The sequence below is a fragment of the Protomyctophum parallelum genome (genome assembly GCF_964188405.1).
Source record: "Protomyctophum parallelum genome assembly, chromosome: 21".
NCBI classification, from domain to species: Eukaryota; Metazoa; Chordata; class Actinopteri; order Myctophiformes; family Myctophidae; genus Protomyctophum; species Protomyctophum parallelum.
The window spans coordinates 3,025,016-3,043,415 of NC_139713.1; the positions used below are offsets into that span (position 1 = coordinate 3,025,016).

Consider the following 18,400-nt stretch of genomic DNA (forward strand, 5'->3'; position numbering starts at 1 on the left):
ACATTGTTATTCATAGTGCACTTTTTACATTTAGCAGACGCTCTTAATCCAGAGACATTTACAGTAAGCAAGAACAACACAAGGTAATACATCACATACATATAAATAGTCATCAATTAAGGATGATAAGCAAGATAACAACCTATCATCATCCGTCTAACAGTAGAATCTCTGTAGAATGAAACTATGAGTATGATACATTATAAAGTGCCATCCATCCATCCATCCATCTTCAACCGCTTATCCGTAGCCGGGTCACGGGGGCAACAGACTCCACCAGAGAGCTCCCAGACTTCCCTCTCCAGAGCAACATTAGTGACTTCTTCCTCCTGGGGGGGATCCCGAGACGTTCCAAGGCCAGTGAGTCCATGTGTTTCCTCCAAATGCGCCTTGGTCTGGCCCGGGGTCTCCTCCCAGTGGGACGTGCGTCGAGGACCTCCATAGACATAGACAGCCATGTCTAGCTAATATGCTATAAATTGCACAATCTTCGCCTCTGCATACTCCTGCAAGGCCGTCGAGGCAAGTGCTGATTATACTGACTGTGATTACACTGACTGTGATTACACTGACTGTGATTACACTGACTGTGATTACACTGACTGTGATTACACTGACTGTGATTACACTGACTGTGATTACACTGACAGTGATTACACTGACAGTGATTACACTGACAGTGATTACACTGACAGTGATTACACTGACAGTGATTACACTGACAGTGATTACACTGACAGTGATTACACTGACTGTGATTACACTGACAGTGATTACACTGACAGTGATTACACTGACAGTGATTACACTGACAGTGATTACACTGACAGTGATTACACTGACTGTGATTACACTGACTGTGATTACACTGACTGTGATTACACTGACAGTGATTACACTGACAGTGATTACACTGACAGTGATTACACTGACAGTGATTACACTGACAGTGATTACACTGACAGTGATTACACTGACAGTGATTACACTGACAGTGATTACACTGACAGTGATTACACTGACAGTGATTACACTGACAGTGATTACACTGACTGTGATTACACTGACAGTGATTACACTGACAGTGATTACACTGACAGTGATTACACTGACAGTGATTACACTGACAGTGATTACACTGACAGTGATTACACTGACAGTGATTACACTGACAGTGATTACACTGACTGTGATTACACTGACAGTGATTACACTGACAGTGATTACACTGACAGTGATTACACTGACAGTGATTACACTGACAGTGATTACACTGACAGTGATTACACTGACAGTGATTACACTGACAGTGATTACACTGACAGTGATTACACTGACAGTGATTACACTGACAGTGATTACACTGACAGTGATTACACTGACAGTGATTACACTGACAGTGATTACACTGACAGTGATTACACTGACAGTGATTACACTGACAGTGATTACACTGACAGTGATTACACTGACAGTGATTACACTGACAGTGATTACACTGACAGTGATTACACTGACTGTGATTACACTGACTGTGATTACACTGACTGTGATTACACTGACTGTGATTACACTGACTGTGATTACACTGACTGTGATTACACTGACTGTGATTACACTGACTGTGATTACACTGACTGTGATTACACTGACTGTGATTACACTGACTGTGATTACACTGACTGTGATTACACTGACAGTGATTACACTGACAGTGATTACACTGACAGTGATTACACTGACAGTGATTACACTGACAGTGATTACACTGACAGTGATTACACTGACAGTGATTACACTGACAGTGATTACACTGACAGTGATTACACTGACAGTGATTACACTGACAGTGATTACACTGACAGTGATTACACTGACAGTGATTACACTGACTGTGATTACACTGACTGTGATTACACTGACTGTGATTACACTGACTGTGATTACACTGACTGTGATTACACTGACTGTGATTACACTGACTGTGATTACACTGACTGTGATTACACTGACTGTGATTACACTGACTGTGATTACACTGACTGTGATTACACTGACTGTGATTACACTGACTGTGATTACACTGACTGTGATTACACTGACTGTGATTACACTGACAGTGATTACACTGACAGTGATTACACTGACAGTGATTACACTGACAGTGATTACACTGACAGTGATTACACTGACAGTGATTACACTGACAGTGATTACACTGACAGTGATTACACTGACAGTGATTACACTGACAGTGATTACACTGACAGTGATTACACTGACTGTGATTACACTGACTGTGATTACACTGACTGTGATTACACTGACTGTGATTACACTGACTGTGATTACACTGACAGTGATTACACTGACAGTGATTACACTGACAGTGATTACACTGACAGTGATTACACTGACAGTGATTACACTGACAGTGATTACACTGACAGTGATTACACTGACAGTGATTACACTGACAGTGATTACACTGACAGTGATTACACTGACTGTGATTACACTGACTGTGATTACACTGACTGTGATTACACTGACTGTGATTACACTGACTGTGATTACACTGACTGTGATTACACTGACTGTGATTACACTGACTGTGATTACACTGACTGTGATTACACTGACTGTGATTACACTGACAGTGATTACACTGACAGTGATTACACTGACAGTGATTACACTGACAGTGATTACACTGACAGTGATTACACTGACAGTGATTACACTGACAGTGATTACACTGACAGTGATTACACTGACTGTGATTACACTGACTGTGATTACACTGACTGTGATTACACTGACTGTGATTACACTGACAGTGATTACACTGACAGTGATTACACTGACAGTGATTACACTGACTGTGATTACACTGACTGTGATTACACTGACTGTGATTACACTGACTGTGATTACACTGACTGTGATTACACTGACTGTGATTACACTGACAGTGATTACACTGACAGTGATTACACTGACTGTGATTACACTGACTGTGATTACACTGACAGTGATTACACTGACAGTGATTACACTGACAGTGATTACACTGACAGTGATTACACTGACAGTGATTACACTACTGACAGTGATTACACTACTGACAGTGATTACACTGACAGTGATTACACTGACAGAGATTACACTGACAGAGATTACACTGACAGAGATTACACTGACTGTGATTACACTGACTGTGATTACACTGACTGTGATTACACTGACAGTGATTACACTGACAGTGATTACACTGACTGTGATTACACTGACTGTGATTACACTGACTGTGATTACACTGACTGTGATTACACTGACTGTGATTACACTGACTGTGATTACACTGACAGTGATTACACTGACAGTGATTACACTGACAGTGATTACACTGACAGTGATTACACTGACAGTGATTACACTGACAGTGATTACACTGACAGTGATTACACTGACAGTGATTACACTGACAGAGATTACACTGACAGAGATTACACTGACAGTGATTACACTGACAGTGATTACACTGACAGTGATTACACTGACAGTGATTACACTGACTGTGATTACACTGACTGTGATTACACTGACTGTGATTACACTGACTGTGATTACACTGACAGTGATTACACTGACAGTGATTACACTGACAGTGATTACACTGACTGTGATTACACTGACTGTGATTACACTGACTGTGATTACACTGACAGTGATTACACTGACAGTGATTACACTGACAGTGATTACACTGACAGAGATTACACTGACAGAGATTACACTGACAGTGATTACACTACTGACAGTGATTACACTACTGACAGTGATTACACTGACAGTGATTACACTGACAGTGATTACACTGACAGAGATTACACTGACAGAGATTACACTGACAGAGATTACACTGACAGAGATTACACTGACAGTGATTACACTGACAGTGATTACACTGACAGTGATTACACTGACTGTGATTACACTGACTGTGATTACACTGACTGTGATTACACTGACAGTGATTACACTGACTGTGATTACACTGACTGTGATTACACTGACTGTGATTACACTGACTGTGATTACACTGACAGTGATTACACTACTGACAGTGATTACACTACTGACAGTGATTACACTACTGACAGTGATTACACTGACAGTGATTACACTGACAGTGATTACACTGACAGTGATTACACTGACAGTGATTACACTGACAGTGATTACACTGACAGTGATTACACTGACAGTGATTACACTGACAGTGATTACACTGACAGTGATTACACTGACAGTGATTACACTGACAGTGATTACACTGACAGTGATTACACTGACAGTGATTACACTGACAGTGATTACACTGACAGTGATTACACTGACAGAGATTACACTGACAGTGATTACACTGACAGTGATTACACTACTGACAGTGATTACACTACTGACAGTGATTACACTACTGACAGTGATTACACTGACAGTGATTACACTGACAGTGATTACACTGACAGAGATTACACTGACAGAGATTACACTGACAGAGATTACACTGACAGTGATTACACTGACAGTGATTACACTGACTGTGATTACACTGACAGTGATTACACTGACAGTGATTACACTGACAGTGATTACACTGACTGTGATTACACTGACTGTGATTACACTGACTGTGATTACACTGACAGTGATTACACTGACAGTGATTACACTACTGACAGTGATTACACTACTGACAGTGATTACACTACTGACAGTGATTACACTGACAGTGATTACACTGACAGTGATTACACTGACAGTGATTACACTGACAGTGATTACACTGACAGTGATTACACTGACAGTGATTACACTGACAGTGATTACACTGACAGTGATTACACTGACAGTGATTACACTGACTGTGATTACACTGACTGTGATTACACTGACTGTGATTACACTGACTGTGATTACACTGACTGTGATTACACTGACTGTGATTACACTGACTGTGATTACACTGACTGTGATTACACTGACTGTGATTACACTGACTGTGATTACACTGACTGTGATTACACTGACTGTGATTACACTGACTGTGATTACACTGACAGTGATTACACTGACAGTGATTACACTGACTGTGATTACACTGACTGTGATTACACTGACAGTGATTACACTGACAGTGATTACACTGACAGTGATTACACTGACTGTGATTACACTGACTGTGATTACACTGACTGTGATTACACTGACTGTGATTACACTGACTGTGATTACACTGACTGTGATTACACTGACAGTGATTACACTGACAGTGATTACACTGACAGTGATTACACTGACAGTGATTACACTGACTGTGATTACACTGACTGTGATTACACTGACTGTGATTACACTGACTGTGATTACACTGACAGTGATTACACTGACAGAGATTACACTGACAGTGATTACACTGACAGTGATTACACTGACAGAGATTACACTGACAGTGATTACACTGACAGTGATTACACTGACAGTGATTACACTGACAGTGATTACACTGACAGTGATTACACTGACAGTGATTACACTGACAGTGATTACACTGACAGTGATTACACTGACAGTGATTACACTGACAGTGATTACACTGACAGAGATTACACTGACAGTGATTACACTGACAGAGATTACACTGACAGTGATTACACTGACAGTGATTACACTGACAGAGATTACACTGACAGTGATTACACTGACAGTGATTACACTGACAGTGATTACACTGACAGTGATTACACTGACAGTGATTACACTGACTGTGATTACACTGACTGTGATTACACTGACTGTGATTACACTGACTGTGATTACACTGACTGTGATTACACTGACTGTGATTACACTGACAGTGATTACACTGACAGTGATTACACTGACAGTGATTACACTGACAGTGATTACACTGACAGTGATTACACTGACTGTGATTACACTGACTGTGATTACACTGACTGTGATTACACTGACAGTGATTACACTGACAGTGATTACACTGACAGTGATTACACTGACAGAGATTACACTGACAGAGATTACACTGACAGTGATTACACTGACAGTGATTACACTGACAGAGATTACACTGACAGAGATTACACTGACAGAGATTACACTGACAGAGATTACACTGACAGAGATTACACTGACAGAGATTACACTGACAGAGATTACACTGACAGTGATTACACTGACAGTGATTACACTGACAGAGATTACACTGACAGTGATTACACTGACAGTGATTACACTGACAGTGATTACACTGACAGTGATTACACTGACAGTGATTACACTGACAGAGATTACACTGACAGTGATTACACTGACAGAGATTACACTGACAGAGATTACACTGACAGAGATTACACTGACTGTGATTACACTGACTGTGATTACACTGACTGTGATTACACTGACAGAGATTACACTGACAGAGATTACACTGACAGTGATTACACTGACAGAGATTACACTGACAGAGATTACACTGACTGTGATTACACTGACTGTGATTACACTGACTGTGATTACACTGACAGAGATTACACTGACAGAGATTACACTGACAGAGATTACACTGACAGTGATTACACTGACAGTGATTACACTGACAGTGATTACACTGACAGTGATTACACTGACAGAGATTACACTGACAGAGATTACACTGACAGAGATTACACTGACAGAGATTACACTGACAGTGATTACACTGACAGTGATTACACTGACAGAGATTACACTGACAGTGATTACACTGACAGAGATTACACTGACAGAGATTACACTGACAGAGATTACACTGACAGTGATTACACTGACAGTGATTACACTGACAGAGATTACACTGACAGAGATTACACTGACAGTGATTACACTGACAGAGATTACACTGACAGTGATTACACTGACAGAGATTACACTGACAGTGATTACACTGACAGAGATTACACTGACAGTGATTACACTGACAGAGATTACACTGACAGTGATTACACTGACAGAGATTACACTGACAGAGATTACACTGACAGTGATTACACTGACAGTGATTACACTGACAGTGATTACACTGACAGAGATTACACTGACAGTGATTACACTGACAGTGATTACACTGACAGTGATTACACTGACAGTGATTACACTGACAGAGATTACACTGACAGTGATTACACTGACAGAGATTACACTGACAGTGATTACACTGACAGAGATTACACTGACAGTGATTACACTGACAGAGATTACACTGACAGAGATTACACTGACAGTGATTACACTGACAGTGATTACACTGACAGAGATTACACTGACAGTGATTACACTGACAGAGATTACACTGACAGTGATTACACTGACAGTGATTACACTGACAGTGATTACACTGACAGAGATTACACTGACAGTGATTACACTGACAGTGATTACACTGACAGTGATTACACTGACAGTGATTACACTGACAGTGATTACACTGACAGTGATTACACTGACAGTGATTACACTGACAGAGATTACACTGACAGTGATTACACTGACAGTGATTACACTGACAGTGATTACACTGACAGTGATTACACTGACAGAGATTACACTGACAGTGATTACACTGACAGTGATTACACTGACAGTGATTACACTGACAGTGATTACACTGACAGTGATTACACTGACAGTGATTACACTGACAGAGATTACACTGACAGTGATTACACTGACAGAGATTACACTGACAGTGATTACACTGACAGTGATTACACTGACAGAGATTACACTGACAGTGATTACACTGACAGTGATTACACTGACAGTGATTACACTGACTGTGATTACACTGACAGTGATTACACTGACAGTGATTACACTGACAGAGATTACACTGACAGTGATTACACTGACTGTGATTACACTGACTGTGATTACACTGACAGAGATTACACTGACAGTGATTACACTGACAGAGATTACACTGACAGTGATTACACTGACAGTGATTACACTGACAGTGATTACACTGACAGTGATTACACTGACAGAGATTACACTGACAGAGATTACACTGACTGTGATTACACTGACTGTGATTACACTGACAGTGATTACACTGACAGAGATTACACTGACAGTGATTACACTGACAGTGATTACACTGACTGTGATTACACTGACAGTGATTACACTGACAGTGATTACACTGACAGTGATTACACTGACTGTGATTACACTGACTGTGATTACACTGACTGTGATTACACTGACTGTGATTACACTGACTGTGATTACACTGACTGTGATTACACTGACTGTGATTACACTGACAGTGATTACACTGACAGTGATTACACTGACAGTGATTACACTGACAGAGATTACACTGACAGTGATTACACTGACAGAGATTACACTGACAGTGATTACACTGACAGTGATTACACTGACAGTGATTACACTGACAGAGATTACACTGACAGTGATTACACTGACAGAGATTACACTGACAGAGATTACACTGACAGTGATTACACTGACAGAGATTACACTGACAGTGATTACACTGACAGAGATTACACTGACAGAGATTACACTGACAGTGATTACACTGACAGTGATTACACTGACAGAGATTACACTGACAGAGATTACACTGACAGTGATTACACTGACAGAGATTACACTGACAGAGATTACACTGACAGTGATTACACTGACAGAGATTACACTGACAGTGATTACACTGACAGTGATTACACTGACAGTGATTACACTGACAGAGATTACACTGACAGTGATTACACTGACAGTGATTACACTGACAGAGATTACACTGACAGTGATTACACTGACAGTGATTACACTGACAGAGATTACACTGACTGTGATTACACTGACTGTGATTACACTGACTGTGATTACACTGACTGTGATTACACTGACTGTGATTACACTGACAGAGATTACACTGACAGTGATTACACTGACAGAGATTACACTGACAGAGATTACACTGACAGTGATTACACTGACAGAGATTACACTGACTGTGATTACACTGACAGTGATTACACTGACTGTGATTACACTGACAGTGATTACACTGACAGAGATTACACTGACTGTGATTACACTGACAGTGATTACACTGACAGAGATTACACTGACAGTGATTACACTGACAGTGATTACACTGACAGAGATTACACTGACAGTGATTACACTGACAGTGATTACACTGACAGTGATTACACTGACAGTGATTACACTGACAGAGATTACACTGACTGTGATTACACTGACAGTGATTATACTGACAGTGATTATACTGACTGTGATTACACTGACTGTGATTACACTGACAGTGATTATACTGACAGTGATTATACTGACAGTGATTATACTGACAGTGATTATACTGACAGTGATTATACTGACAGTGATTATACTGATAGTGATTATACTGACTGTGATTATACTGACTGTGATTACACTGACAGTGATTACACTGACTGTGATTACACTGACTGTGATTACACTGACAGTGATTACACTGACAGAGATTACACTGACAGTGATTACACTGACAGTGATTACACTGACAGAGATTACACTGACTGTGATTACACTGACTGTGATTACACTGACTGTGATTACACTGACTGTGATTACACTGACTGTGATTACACTGACTGTGATTACACTGACAGTGATTACACTGACAGTGATTACACTGACAGAGATTACACTGACAGTGATTATACTGACAGTGATTATACTGACAGTGATTATACTGACAGTGATTATACTGACAGTGATTACACTGACAGAGATTACACTGACAGTGATTACACTGACAGTGATTATACTGACAGTGATTATACTGACAGTGATTATACTGACAGTGATTATACTGACTGTGATTACACTGACAGAGATTACACTGACAGAGATTACACTGACAGATTACACTGACAGATATTACACTGACAGTGATTACACTGACAGTGATTACACTGACAGATTACACTGACAGATATTACACTGACAGTGATTACACTGACAGAGATTACACTGACAGTGATTACACTGACAGTGATTATACTGACAGTGATTACACTGACAGTGATTACACTGACAGTGATTACACTGACAGTGATTACACTGACAGTGATTACACTGACAGAGATTACACTGACAGTGATTACACTGACAGTGATTACACTGACAGTGATTATACTGACAGTGATTATACTGACAGTGATTACACTGACAGTGATTACACTGACAGTGATTATACTGACAGTGATTACACTGACAGTGATTACACTGACAGTGATTACACTGACAGTGATTACACTGACAGAGATTACACTGACAGTGATTACACTGACAGTGATTACACTGACAGTGATTACACTGACAGTGATTACACTGACAGTGATTACACTGACAGTGATTACACTGACAGTGATTACACTGACAGTGATTATACTGACAGTGATTACACTGACAGTGATTATACTGACAGTGATTACACTGACAGTGATTACACTGACAGTGATTACACTGACAGTGATTACACTGACAGTGATTATACTGACAGTGATTACACTGACAGTGATTACACTGACAGTGATTACACTGACAGTGATTACACTGACAGTGATTACACTGACAGTGATTATACTGACAGTGATTACACTGACAGTGATTACACTGACAGTGATTACACTGACAGTGATTACACTGACAGAGATTACACTGACAGTGATTACACTGACAGTGATTACACTGACAGTGATTACACTGACAGTGATTACACGGACAGTGATTACACTGACAGTGATTACACTGACAGTGATTACACTGACAGTGATTATACTGTCTTGCATGAAGTGCTGCAGGCTTACTGTAGGTGTCTGAAGAGGTGAGTTTTCAGACCACGGCGGTGGCTCAGGGGTAGAGTGCCTGGATGGTAACCGTAAGGTTGCCAGTTCGAACCCGGGCTCCCCCAGAGTAACTGTCGAAGTGTCCTTGAGCAAGACACTGAACCCCTAATTGCTCCCGATGTGCTAGTTGGTGCCTTGCATGGTTTCCGCTGCCATCGGTGTATGAATGGGTGAATGTAATGCACAATCTCTTTATCTTGGATAAAGGCGCTATATAAATGCACCATTTTCCATTTACCATTATCTATATGTCTACATAAATTATCTATTGCATAGTACTCCTGCAATAGGTCGTCGAGGCTATAGGGCAAGTGCTGCGGGCTGAGACGGAGTCTGAACTTGCAGAGGTGAGTTTTCAGACTATACGGCGGAAACTCAGACTCACAACATGACGTCACTGAGCCGCGGTGGTATAAGCAACTCACCGCTCACCCAAACACATCCCTCTTGTTTTTTTACCACGGTGGTGGTCACCTTTATCATCTAAAACTGGACTATGAAGTGGCCTATATTGGACACGCTCACTAAGGATTTTGCTGTGAATATGCGCGCGTGTGTGCGCGTGTGTGTGTGCGTGTGCGTGTGCGTGTGCGTGTGCGTGTGTGTGTGTGTGTGTGTGTGTGTGTGTGTGTGTGTGTGTGTGTGTGTGTGTGTGTGTGCGTGTGTGTGTGTGTGTGTACAGTAAGACTCACCGGAACCAAAGAACAGAATCCCTGCAGCCAACAGGTTGATCCCCTGGCAGGAATGACAGCACGACACCCCAACGATGATGCCCAGCAGGTTGATCCCCGTCAGTAACGGGACGATGAAGCTGGCATCGTGCTCCATTGTTGCTGGTGGAGGAGACGGACATGTACTATGTTTACCCAGGGTAACTGGACTAAGGAAAGGAAAGGTACTATGTTTACCCAGGGTAACTGGACTAAGGAAAGGAAAGGTACTATGTTTACCCAGGGTAACTGGACTAAGGAAAGGAAAGGTACTATGTTTACCCAGGGTAACTGGACAAAGGAAAGGAAAGGTACTATGTTTACCCAGGGTAACTGGACTAAGGAAAGGAAAGGTACTATGTTTACCCAGGGTAACTGGACTAAGGAAAGGAAAGGTACTATGTTTACCCAGGGTAACTGGACTAAGGAAAGGAAAGGTACTATGTTTACCCAGGGTAACTGGACTAAGGAAAGGAAAGGTACTATGTTTACCCAGGGTAACTGGACTAAGCTCAAGAACTTGTTTACAGCCAGGCCCTGCTCATAGAACATTTCATGGTAGGGGTTCAATGCCTTGTCCAAGGGAACTTCAGCGGTGGTCATTTTAACGTGCCGGTCCGGGGATACGAACTAGCGACCTTCCGATATCAAGACCGCTCCGCAAACCGTTCGGTCACCGCTGCCCTTGTGGATGGATGGATGGATGGATGGGCGGACTGACTGACTGACTGACTGACTGACTGATTGACTGATTAGTTTAGTTCGACAGAAATGTAAAACAGCAGCAGAGAAGCACTTGCCACATTGCATAATTATACTGTCTGGCAGAAACCGTATTTTACGTTTTTCCGTAAATTAATAATGCCCTACTACTTCATCATTTTATGTCACACAAAAGTAGCGGAGAAAATAGCCGAGCTTTCATAGATCTGCTAATGTTGGCTATTTTTTAACTGGAATCCTGAAAAGGTATAACGTTTTTATTTCATCTCAAATGCATTTAGTTATACTTATGTTACCTTAATGAACTTAAATACAAATACATTGGACACGAAAAAGACAATGAATACAGATGTAATAATACTAGTCATTAAGCTACTGATATCTGAACTAATTAAAGCAGGTTATGTTTGCGTGTTTGGAATTGTAGCAATAATAGGACAGTAATGCGATATTAACCTGTGGGTAAATATTCACTTGACAATGTATGCCTTAGCCTTTGGTTAGACCGGATTAAGGTTGGTGAGGGGTGCGTTAAAACGACCAGATTAAGGTTGGTGAGGGGTGCGTTAAAACGACCGGATTTAGGTTGGTGAGGGGTGTGTTAAAACGACCGGATTTAGGTTGGTGAGGGGTGCGTTAAGACGACCGGATTAAGGTTGGTGAGGGGTGCGTTAAGACGACCGGATTAAGGTTGGTGAGGGGTGCGTTAAGACGACCGGATTAAGGTTGGTGAGGGGTGCTTTAAAACGACCGGATTAAGGTTGGTGAGGGGTGCGTTAAAACGACCGGATTAAGGTTGGTGAGGGGTGCGTTAAAACGACCGGATTAAGGTTGGTGAGGGGTGCGTTAAAACGACCGGATTAAGGTTGGTGAGGGGTGCGTTAAAACGACCGGATTAAGGTTGGTGAGGGGTGCGTTAAAACGACCGGATTAAGGTTGGTGAGGGGTGCGTTAAACGACCGGATTAAGGTTGGTGAGGGGTGCGTTAAAACGACCGGATTAAGGTTGGTGAGGGGTGCGTTAAAACGACCAGATTAAGGTTGGTGAGGGGTGCGTTAAAACGACCGGGTTAAGGTTGGCGAGGGGTGCGTTAAAACGACCGGATTAAGGTTGGTGAGGGGTGCGTTAAAACGACCGGATAAAGGTTGGTGAGGGGTGCGTTAAAACGACCGGATAAAGGTTGGTGAGGGGTATGTGTTAAAACGACCGGATTAAGGTTGGCGAGGGGTGCGTTAAGACGACCGGATTAAGGTTGGCGAGGGGTGTGTTAAGGGTTGGGAGAGGGTTAAGGTTTGGTTTAGGTGTGCTGCCCCGTGGGAGGTTCGACAGGAACTATAGCATCATGTAACTTAATGGCGGGTCTAAACTATGTTATGTACGTGCGCGACGCGTGCACAGTACTTACGGATTTGACTGAACGCCACGGGGAGAATCAGGATTGCTCCGGCGACGGCACAGAGTAGACCACCCACCACACATTTGTACATCTTGGGTTGAGACGGAGAGCTACAGGAGATACAGGGTGGATTAACAGATAGTTAAAGCATATAGAGTTATAGACACAGTTTTTTTTTTTTTTTATCCCACGATTTTGTAACCCATTTTTCACCCCTGTGTCAATTATCTAATGTGATCCTGGGCTCTACACACCCTCCACCAACCTGGGGAGAGCAACGGACTTGAACTCATGCTTCCTTCATGCCTGAGTGTCCAAGTTGCTCCTTTACACCTGACAGGGGGGAGTTTCCCTGGTTGGACGTAGCGCGTGGAAGGAACACGTTATTCCAACCAGTTCCTTTCCCCTCCATCAGGCGCCCCGGCTGGCCAGGGGGAGGCAGTTTAGAGACCAGGATTACTGCATGTTTTTGTGAGGGTTACCTACCCTTGGGGACACGGGGAGAACATGCAAACTCCACACAGACACAGTTTTTGAACACATCAAGTGATTGTGATCTATGAAAGGAAAGGAAAGGTACTATGTTTACCCTGCAGGGTAACTGGACTAAGGAAAGGAAAGGTACTAAGTTTACCCTGCAGGGTAACTGGACTAAGGAAAGGAAAGGTACTATGTTTACCCAGGGTAACTGGACTAAGGAAAGGAAAGGTACTATGTTTACCCTGCAGGGTAACTGGACTAAGGAAAGGAAAGGTACTATGTTTACCCAGGGTAACTGGACTAAGGAAAGGAAAGGTACTATGTTTACCCAGGGTAACTGGACTAAGGAAAGGAAAGGTACTATGTTTACCCAGGGTAACTGGACTAAGGAAAGGAAAGGTACTATGTTTACCCAGGGTAACTGGACTAAGGAAAGGAAAGGTACTATGTTTACCCAGGGTAACTGGACTAAGGAAAGGAAAGGTACTATGTTTACCCAGGGTAACTGGACTAAGGAAAGGAAAGGTACTATGTTTACCCAGGGTAACTGGACTAAGGAAAGGAAAGGTACTATGTTTACCCAGGGTAACTGGACTAAGGAAAGGAAAGGTACTATGTTTACCCAGGGTAACTGGACTAAGCTCAAGAACTTGTTTACAGCCAGGCCCTGCTCATAGAAACATTTCATGGTAGGGGTTCAATGCCTTGCTCAAGGGCACTTCAGCGGTGGTAATTTATAACGTGCCGGTCCGGGGATACGAACTAGCGACCTTCCGATATCAAGACCGCTCCGCAAACCGTTCGGCCACCGCTGCCTCATCTATCCCACAGCAAGCATTACATACAAAACAAGACAGACATCTAAAGCTCAGTGAGGCTCCACATGACTACTGTGCAGTCAATGTCATACACTATAGTAAATTAATCTACTACAATTCCTATACTGTGTTGATAATACAGCATATGTGTGCAGCGCTTGCCTCAGAAGACAAAAGGTACCAAACTATTCGACTACAACTGAACACTGACATATCGATTGTATTGTCTCATAACTTATACGTATTGATCTTCAAATGAATCTCAGTAAACAAAGATGTCATTTTGAAACCAACATACTACACAGAGCCAGCCAATAAGACAAACTTAAATATCAAACACATACAACATGGCCTCACCACACCCAGTATAAACAAAAACAACAACAAATGTTAACACATGAGCGGACCAACCATGGGGGGAATTAAGGGTCAGTAACTCTCTCCAGCTATCCCTTCACACATTATTGTCTCAACCAGCCCAAGGCACTGGGAGAGTTTGTTTTGCACTCTGTCCGTCCGTCGGTCTGTCTGTCTGTCTGTCTGTCTGTCTGTCACCAGCTAATCTCCGGCACCGTTGGCCCGGTCGATGCCAAACTGCACGCACACACACACACACACACACACACACACACACACACACACACACACACACACACACACACACACACACACACACACACACACACACACACACACACACACACACACACACACACACACACACACACACACACACACACACACACACACACACACACACACACACTCCCTTGATGCCAGCGACGGACCTCTGCCCCAATCTTCCCACAACTGCCTGTTATAGCGCCTCCGATTTTGAGTCAATTATTTTGAGTCAACTGCCTGTTATAGCGCCTCCGATTTTGAGTCAATTATTTTGAGTCAACTGCCTGTTATAGCGCCTCCGGTTTTGAGTCAATTATTTTGAGTCAACTGCCTGTTATAGCGCCTCCGGTTTTGAGTCAATTATTTTGAGTCAACTGCCTGTTATAGCGCCACCGATTTTGAGTCAATTATTTGGAGTCAACTGCCTGTTATAGCGCCTCCGATTTTGAGTCAATTATTTTGAGTCAACTGCCTGTTATAGCGCCACCGGTTTTGAGTAAATTATTTTGAGTCAACTGCCTGTTATAGCGCCACCGGTTTTGAGTCAATTATTTTGAGTCAACTGCCTGTTATAGCGCCACCGATTTTGAGTCAATTATTTTGAGTCAACTGCCTGTTATAGCGCCACCGGTTTTGAGTAAATTATTTTGAGTCAACTGCCTGTTATAGCGCCACCGGTTTTGAGTCAATTATTTTGAGTCAACTGCCTGTTATAGCGCCACCGATTTTGAGTCAATTATTTTGAGTCAACTGCCTGTTATAGCGCCACCGATTTTGAGTCAATTATTTTGAGTCAACTGCCTGTTATAGCGCCACCGATTTTTCCAAAACACATTTCTTTGACATTACTCGTGCACATTTTATCCACACATCACGCAAATCGGAATGTGCACTTTCTCTATAGTCATGTGATCCCCATATTCCGTCCCCATTGGCCATAAGATTGCCTTTCAAAGTTTGCCGGATTATTGGGTCCGTGTTGAACAAAATGCCTAAAGTCGTGAACACGCCGTGCGATTTCCGTGAAATGACACACACACACACACACACACACACACACACACACACACACACACACACACACACACACACACACACACACACACACACACACACACACACACACACACAATAGTTGCAACCGTACCGTTACAGAACCGGAGCCTGCTGGGCCTCGTCTCGATTATTCTGCAGCCGCCGCACGACACGCTTCTGACGTCCAAGAGAGAGAGAGAGAGAGAGAGAGAGAGAGAGAGAGAGAGAGAGAGAGAGAGAGACAGAGAGAGAGAGAGAGAGAGAGACAGAGAGAGAGAGAGAGAGAGAGAGAGAGAGAGAGAGAGAGGTCCCTCGCCAAACAAAGCTTCAGTTGTTGCAACAACAGAAGAGGCATAGTCAGGTCAGAGACAGACGTGCCATTATCACTGGAATATACCCCCTGATGTTGGATACTGGGAGGGAGGGAGGGAGGGAGGGAGGGAGGGAGGGAGGGAGGGAGGGCAGCGATCCAGGAGTCCAGAGTCCCCGTGTTGGCTGTAGTCCAGCCCAGAGAGTGCCGTCATTGAGGGGGCAGAAAACAGCCCGGCTCACGTGGTTCATGTACGCCATCGGACTGGCCCCATGAAGGGAACGCTATAGTTGGACTGGCCCCATGAAGGGAACGGGCCATCGGACTGGCCCCATGAAGGGAACGGGCCATCGGACTGGCCCCATGAAGGGAACGGGCCATCGGACTGGCCCCATGAAGGGAACGGGCCCATGTCCTAACTCTCTCACGTGGTTCATGTACGCCATCGGACTGGCCCCATGAAGGGAACGCTATAGTTGTCCTAACTCTCTCATCTAAACGTGGTTCATGTACGCCATCGGACTGGCCCCATGAAGGGAACGCTATAGTTGTCCTAACTCTCTCATCTAAACGTGGTTCATGTACGCCATCGGACTGGCCCCATGAAGGGAACGCTATAGTTGTCCTAACTCTCTCATCTAAACGTGGTTCATGTACGCCATCGGACTGGCCCCATGAAGGGAACGGGCCCATGTCGTAACTCTCTCATCTAAACGGCGCTATAGTCCAGCCCACAGTGCAGCGGCCATCACTTGCATGTCATTGACGTGTCTGTCAAATCAGGTTCCCCGGAGAGTGTCTTCATGGGACCATGGGAATGCCAGTGATGAAGGTTCCTACTGTAGTGTCTTCATGGGACCATGGGAATGGCAGTGATGAAGGTTCCTACTGTAGTGTCTTCATGGGACCATGGGAATGCCAGTGATGAAGGTTCTACTGTAGTCTTCATGGGACCATGGGAATGCCAGTGGTGAAGGTTCCTATACTGTAGTCTTCATGGGACCATGGGAATGGCAGTGATGAAGGTTCTACTGTAGTGTCTTCATGGGACCATGGGAATGCCAGTGATGAAGGTTCCTACTGTAGTGTCTTCATGGGACCATGGGAATGCCAGTGATGAAGGTTCTACTGTAGTGTCTTCATGGGACCATGGGAATGCCAGTGATGAAGGTTCTACTGTAGTGTCTTCATGGGACCATGGGAATGCCAGTGGTGAAGGTTCCTATACTGTAGTCTTCATGGGACCATGGGAATGCCAGTGATGAAGGTTCCTATACTGTAGT

The 18,400-nt window shown here is 43.1% G+C and overlaps 2 protein-coding genes across 2 annotated transcripts in view; both read right to left on the reverse strand.

Annotated features, from left to right (window-relative positions):
• LOC310878672 (uncharacterized protein) overlaps positions 1-16,993 on the reverse strand; it is an 18,199-nt gene extending 1,206 nt beyond the window's left edge. Inside the window, exons 1-3 of the mRNA XM_083793040.1 lie at positions 16,920-16,993; positions 13,860-13,960; positions 11,714-11,854 (exon numbers count right to left, since the gene is read on the reverse strand). Of these exons, the coding sequence (XP_083649166.1) occupies positions 11,714-11,854; positions 13,860-13,941 (223 nt within the window). The 5' untranslated portion in view covers positions 13,942-13,960; positions 16,920-16,993. The remainder of the gene's footprint in view (positions 1-11,713; positions 11,855-13,859; positions 13,961-16,919) is intronic.
• Positions 1-18,400, reverse strand: part of LOC310878701 (uncharacterized protein) — a 43,505-nt gene that overhangs the window by 8,814 nt on the left and 16,291 nt on the right. The gene's annotated exons all lie outside the window — the stretch shown is intronic.